General features: G+C 37.4%; 1 protein-coding gene across 1 annotated transcript in view; it reads left to right on the top strand.

Moving 5' to 3' along the window:
• The window catches only part of CCDC170 (coiled-coil domain containing 170), a gene marked incomplete at its 3' end in the record, with an annotated part of 24,676 nt that overhangs the window by 7,462 nt on the left and 9,714 nt on the right, over positions 1-7,500 (top strand). The window contains exon 2 of the mRNA XM_027874807.1: positions 2,474-2,716. Coding sequence (XP_027730608.1) covers positions 2,474-2,716 — 243 coding nt within the window. The remainder of the gene's footprint in view (positions 1-2,473; positions 2,717-7,500) is intronic.

The raw sequence follows: 7,500 nt of genomic DNA, 5'->3' as shown, positions 1-7,500 counted from the left end.
GAACAGTAGATAGAGGAACAGTAGATAGAGCTCCAGGCTGGGAAAAACCTGAGTTCAAATCTGATCTCAGACACTTAATAGCTCTGTGACCCTGGGAAAGTCATTTAACCTGTGCTTCCTCATTTGTAAAATGGGGATAATAATAGCATCTACTTCCCAGGGTTATTATAAGGATCAAATGAGATAATAATTGTTAAGTGCTTAGCATAGTGCTTGGCACGTAGTAAGCACTATATAAATGTTAGCTATTATTTTTAACTAATTAATTGTTATTAGCTATTATATCCAATAAATGCCAGTCCTGCTGATTTTACTTCCATCATATCTCCTGCATATGTCTCTGTGTTTCTACTCATAAGGCCAATACTGTAATTCAGGCCCTCATCATCTCTTGCCTGGACTATTGAATGGCTTCCTAATTGGGCTCCCTGCCTTGTCTCTCCCCTCATACTCAGCTGTCAAAATGACTTTTTCAAAGCACAGCTCTGACCATATCACTTCCTTGCTCAAAAAGTATCAGTGGTTCTACCTTGCTACTAGAATAAAACATACACTATTTGACTTTTAAAGTCCCTTGAAACCTGGCTCCAGCCTACATTTCCAGAATTATTATATGATACTACCCATTCATATCTCCAAGGGTCCAGTCAAACTGATTTTCTTGCTGTTCCTTATATTAAGCACTCCATCTTCCATATCTTTGCATTTCTGCAGCCCATCTCTATGCCTGGAAGGCAATCTCTCCGCCCCTGTGCTTCAAAAAAACCTGAATTTCCTTCATACCTTAGCTCAAACATTGCTCCCTAATTGAAATCTTCTTTGATGTCTCTGGTTACTAATGCCTCTTCCTCAGTACTACCTTGTATTTATTTTTAAATGGATTTTGTATATAGATATTTATACGCACATAAAACTTGTGGGTATACACATGTGTATATCGATACACATACACGTTCATAAGAAACACACGTACCTACACAATGCACAATATACACATGTGCATGGACATACATGTATGATCACTTCCCAGTCTAACAATCTTCTGCTGAACAACTCTTGAACTTTTCAACCTATGTTCTTTTGTTCATGCTATTGCTTATACCTGGAATGTCTTCTTATCATTCTTAACTTGTCGAATTCCTATTCATCCTTGAAAGCCCAATTTAAGTTCTACTTCCCCTATGAAGTCTTCCCTGATCTTCCCTTGTTTGCAATAACTTTCCCTCTCAGGCAGTGTTAGCATCCTAGAATCTCAGTGTTGAAAAAGACATTAGTGGCAATCTAGTACAACCCATAACTGAACAAGCATCTTCTCTTCAACATATATGATTAAGTGGTCATCCAGCTTTTTGCATTGTGCAGAGTCCTAATTCTTGAGAATTTTTTTTTTCCTTTTAGCACGCCCAGTGTTTCTCTTTGCAATTCTTCCCCATTGCCTCTAGGGCCAAGTTGGTCAAGTCTCCATCTTTTCTCGGGTGAGAGTGCAGTTAAAGATATGGACCTGACTGTTAGAGATATGGGCCTGACCTGTGATTTCTTTGAGAGTGTTCTGACTCTCAGCTTACTATTATTTCCATTACATCATGCTGGATGTTGAAAAGAAGAAAGGATTTAGAGGGACCTGATAACTTCATCAAACATTTGAAGGCCTGTCTTGTGGGAGAAGGCTAAGAGTTATTCCTTCTGGCTCCACACAGAGCAAAACCAGGCAAAGGAGAAGTTAGAGGGAGCCAGATTTCAGCTCAAAATAAAGAAAAACTTCCCAATATTTAGAGCTGCTTGGAAATGGAACAGGTTGCCTGTAAAGGTAACGAGTGAGCCTTCTGTTGCTTTTCAAGGAGAGGGGAATGATCAAGCTTTGTAGAGGGATTCACCCATCTGGTGGGAGTGGGATTAATTGACTTCTCTGGTTCTTTTCAATTCTTAGGCTTGATTCTTTGACTAAATGAAACCCAAGGCTTCATAAAATAATTTCCCTGGCATTTCAAGTAAGAGCAAGGTGATTGAAAAAAAAAGTAATTTAAAAACATAATAACTCTAATTTTTTTAGCCAACTAAACCCAACACTTTGTGATTGAGATTAATCAGTGCAGGGTTGGCCTGCCACTGGGTTTGTGGAGGATTGAGTCTCTCTGTGTCTTGTTATAGTCTGCCCTTGATGAATCCATTTTCGAGGTCTTAAATGCAATTTCACTTTTTTATTATGATGCACCTAATGCTAGGGAGAATCAGAGTTGAAAGCCTGCCTCCTCTGCACATTTTCTGTGGTTCTTTTGTTTAGGGCTTCGTAGCTCATGAAATTAATTCCTGGAAAAATGAATAAAAAATGCAATCAGGGAAAAGAAGTCCAATAACCTTTTTGGTTGGTACAAATGAGTCTTATTGAACTATAAAGATCAATGTGATAGCAGTAATTCACTTATATTTTCTGAGTGTTCAGTTATAAAGAAAATTCCCTGTTCTCTTAAACTAGCTAAAGGCTCAGAAAGAAAGACTGGAGAGCCGAGAGCTGCACATGAACCTTCTTCGGCAGAAGGTAGTTCAGCTGGAAGAGGAGAGGCAGGTTCGCACAGCTTTGGCTGTGGAGAAGGACGAGGCCAACCTTACCATCAGGAAACTGCAGAAGATGGTGGAAAGGTTACAGAAGGATCTGAGAGTGGCCCGGGAATCTAACACCGAGCTCAAAGCCAAACTCTCAGATACCAATGAGCTCAAGGCAAGTGCCAAACATATGTCTCTTTGTTGATATTTTGCTAACCACAGGAAAAGTGTGTGTCTGTCCAAAGCTCACATGAGATACTAGGTGGCAAAGTGGACAACCATCATTGTCATCATCATCATCATATCAATAGCTATCGTTTATATAACACTTGAAGGTTTTAAAGCACTTTACAAATATTATCTCTGATCCTCACAACAACGCTGGGAAGGTGGTTGATGAAGGTGTTATTGTTATCCCCATTTTACAGATAAAAACACTGAGACAGAAGTTAAATGATTATTTCAGGATTACACATCTAGTAAGTATCTGAGAACTCCTTAGCCAGCAGTCTGTCCACTCTGCCAGTACAATTTATAGCCTTATGAGAGTTGAAAAGGGCACCGAGAGGTTAAGGGACTTGCCCAGGGTCACATAGCCAGAATAGAACTTCCTGGCTTAAAAGTCAGTTCTTTTCCCCCAATACCACTCTGATATATATATGTAGGCAATATACAATTCAGCAAAAAACAAAGCGCTTACAATGGTGCTGAGGACAAAAATCACTACTGACTGGATAAATCAGTGAAGGCAAGTCTGAGAAAATGAACCCAGTTCTTCACTGAGAAGGGTCAGTCACTGCAGTAACATTTACTGAAATCCCTTTGTATGGATGGAATTATGCAGGTACACTGCTTCCTGTCCCCATCATTATGAATTAGTTCCATTAAAAATGGCATTAGGTGAAACAATGTTACAGAGGTCTGATGGTTCAATAGGAATAGAGTTGAGGGAAGTGATATGCTAGCCTTCCTGGTAGGGAGGGTTCTTAGTTCGAGAGTCAGATGGGAGCTGGGACTGAACTGGCCTGATGTCACATGATTGGCCTAATGATGTCATAGTATGACTTGGTACATAGAGGGGTTCTATTGTAAAAATTTAATGATGCTCTTATGAGTTAATATCTTAGTGTTATGCCTACAATAGGTATAGTTAAGAATCTGAAGGGAATTGAAAATGTGTTCACTATATTCAAGGTCTTTACAGCGTAAGGAAAAAGAAACAAAAATATCCATGGACATAACCAAAATGTTTAAAATATCATACACATTTGATCCACTGTGATTGGTATATATAATAGCATGCATGTAAGGTATACAGTTCAAATATATATTATTCAGCTGTATAAAGCATCAAGTGCTTACTATGTGCTAGGCATTGCACTAAGCACTAGGGATATAAATAAAAACAAGCAAGACAGTCCCTGTCTTCAAGAAGCTTACATTTTAATGTGGAAAGGTGGTCCATAAGTGGGAGCTGGGGAACTGGAAAGGGGGGGGGTTGGAATTATATATGAGGTAGTATAACTAGTGATGTTGAGAAAGTGTTTGTGATATAGGCTTGGAACCAAGTAAGATGAGGTTAAAGTTAGATCACCAAAACCCAGCATGGCTCTATGGACAGATCCCATGTTCAGGTGGGGAAGGAGTAAAGAAGATAGCTCCAGCAGAGTTGAGTGCAGTCAACATGGTTGGAGATGTTCTGGAAGTAATTCTTTACCTATAATATACAATATACCATGGTTATAAGGAGACTAGTTTTCAAGAACTCTGAGAGCCTTGGAATATCTATGAACCTGGAAATTTCCCCAAATTAAACAAAAATATCAGATATTTTTGGCTGAGTAAGCAAACACCGCTTCCCTGAACTGAGGCAAACAGGGTTCAATGACTACCCAGGGTCACACAGCTTCTCAGTGTCTGAGACCAGATTTAAACTCAGGAAGATGAGTCTTCTTGACTCTAAGCCCAGCACTCTATCCATTGTACCACCTAGGTGCCCACATTTTTCACATGTGTCACTCTAATTTGTTGTTGATTTCTAACTCATGCTCTAACTAGTAGACGGTCTCACTGAATAGAGGCAACCAATTCAGAAACGATTCCCACAAAAAAAAAATCAGTCATTTTCTGTCTGTTAATATGTAGTCAATTTCACTTTTTGTGACGTCGTTCAGTGCTCACCATATTTAACTCCTTCTGACTTGAAAAAAGTTATTTGTAATATACAGGACTAAGCTTTTTGAGTGGTATACAATCCTTGGGATCTATTTTCCAAATTATTTTTTTTGACATTTTCCATTGTGCTCAACTTCCCATTGAAGTCCCCAAATACGAAAATGTTACTGGGTTTGCATGATTTCATTAAGTTCTTTATAGAATCAGTCTTTTGTGACAGTTACATATAAGCCTTAGTTTTTGTCAAGGTGATCTTTTTGTTCATGTTCATCATAAGCACTGAAAGATTAGATAATCAGGTATACAATGAGATGATGTTTATGTGGGTAGCTAGGTGGTTCAGTGGATAGAGTGATAGACTTGGAGTCAAGATAGAACTGAGTTCAAAACTTCCCCTAGACATTTACTAGCCGTGTGTTCCATGGCAAGTCATTTAACCTCTTTCAGCCTCATTTTCCTCATCTGTAAAATGAGGATAATGATAGCACCTATCTCCCAAAGTTATCAGGAGGATAAAATGAGATAATTTTGCCAACTAATTTGCAGACCTTAAAACATTATGTAAATATTAGCTATTATATTTCTTATTGCTTTGTATACGTTTTGGAGCCAACTTTGCCGCTTCCTATATTTGTTTTTCTGAAGAGAACCTGTGAGCTGCCCTTTTATTTCACTGCATATGAATTGAACCAGGAATTAGAGTCAGAGAAGTAAAAGGAGGTAGGTTTCTCACATTGCTCAAAACATAACAAGTAGAAATGTCAAAGAGATGAAAAATGACTAAAAAACAAAAGAGAAAAAAAATTTTAAATTAACCATTTAGTTTTATGGTTTCATTTTTAAGGAGAATGTCCTTGTTGATGTTATTAATTTTCTCTAGTAGTAGTAGTACCAATATTTAAATTAATGTTTGTAGATTGTCTAAAATTTATATGAACCGTAGCATTTTCTGCTCTCTTTTACTTTCATCCTGTCACTATTACTGAAGAACCAGAAAAGGGCCACTCAGGACTGAGGCCACTTTTGTATTGTTCTTTCACATGTTGTCATGGCCAAAATATCCCCTGTGGCTAATCTATCTTTGATAGTCTTCTTTGTACTTGGCTAGGTTCGTCCTTAAGGCCTCAGGTACACTCTGTCATAAAGACAGTATTTGAAATCTTTCTAACATGGCAGAAACCTAACAGAGCATATACTCTGGCTGGCATATTATTCAAGAACCCATGGTGACCTCCAAACCACAAAGAGGCACTGGGATAGTAGTGTTGTGGAGGAATACTCGTTTTGTTATGTGATGAAGTAGAAATGTTACTGAAGGAGAAGTCTGGAAGAACAATTGGACCATGTCCAGGACACATAGAAGAAATCGTGCTGGAAGTAACACAGTCTTGAAGGCACTCTGGGATTAATTTTCAAGATGTTTCAAAGGGGAAAAAGGAAAAAAATAACCAGGGAATGGAATTATTAACAAAAGAAGGAAACAAATCAACAAGCATTAGCTCATTTGCCTACCTTCACACCTCAATAAGATATGAGAATACTCAATCTGTTTTTTAAATGTACGCTTGATAAAAAATGCTTGAAGGAAACAGGTAGGGTTTCAGAGGTGCTTTCTAGTCTAGTGATTTCAGTTACACAATTGACTGAAAAGTGAATACAAGGTCCCATTTTAGTATTGTGTGTTGACTAAGTTAAAAAACCACAACTTCTGCTTTATGGCACAGAGGTGATGTGGGCTTGTGGAGGTTATACTAATTTCCAGCTCTGTTGGAAAGTTTTCAAGAATGACTATGGCAATAAACTTAAGTTGGTTTAGGGGGTATAGAGTAAGTACAAAGAGGAGCATCATCAAGAGATTGGCTACTTGGTGAGGAATTCTTTGACTATGGAAGCTCCCTTTTCTGTCACCATCTCTGCTGCTTGTGCTTCTAATTGCTGCTCATCTAGTCTTTCTCATTGTTGTCCTTTTCTATTTTTTAAAAAGTACCAAATTATTTTTGATAATTACTGTTTGATAATGTAGTTTAAGACCTGGTAATGCTAGGTCCTCTCCATCCACACATTCTTCATTATCTCCCTTAACATTCTTGACCTTTTGTTCTACCATATGAATTGTACTATTATTTGATCTAATTCTATAAAGTATTTCCTTAGTAATTTGCTAATTTTAGTGCTAAATCTGCAAATTAATCTAGGTAATAAAATAATTTGTATTATTTTGGCATGGTCTAGTTATGAACGCGTAATATCTTTCCAATTATTTAGATCCATTTTTTCTCTAAACATTGTTTTATAGTTTTGTAGCATTTATATTTAAATCTTATATGTGTCTTGGTAAGTTAACTCCCCGATTTTATGTAGTTTATAGTTATATTAAATGGAATTTCTCTTTGCTTTTTGCCTAGGATTTCATTAGTATATAGAAATGTTGATGCTTTTTGTGGAAGTAGTTTGTGTCCTGATTCTTTACAGAAGTTATTGTCTTAATAATTTGCATTAATTCTCAAGGTTTTCTGAGTAAATTGTCATCTTTTCTGAAAAGAGGGATAATTTTGCTTCCTTTTTGCCAGTGAAAATTAGCTCTCTTTCCTTGTTTCTTTCTTTCTCTTTCTTTCTCTCTTTTTCTCTTTTTCTTTCTTTCTTTTTCTTTCTCTCTTTCTCTTCCTTCCTTCATTCTTTCCTTCCTTCCTATTTCCTTCCTTCCTTCCTTCTTTCCTTCCTTCCCTCTTTCCTTTCTTCCTTCCTTCCTTCCTTCCTTCCTTCCTTCCTTCCTTCCTTCCTTCC

This window comes from Vombatus ursinus, unplaced genomic scaffold, assembly GCF_900497805.2.
Source record: "Vombatus ursinus unplaced genomic scaffold, bare-nosed wombat genome assembly UNPS02003476.1, whole genome shotgun sequence".
In the NCBI taxonomy this organism is placed as follows: Eukaryota; Metazoa; Chordata; class Mammalia; order Diprotodontia; family Vombatidae; genus Vombatus; species Vombatus ursinus.
Note: the sequence above shows the minus strand (reverse complement) of the source record. Positions and strands in the feature narration are given on the sequence as shown.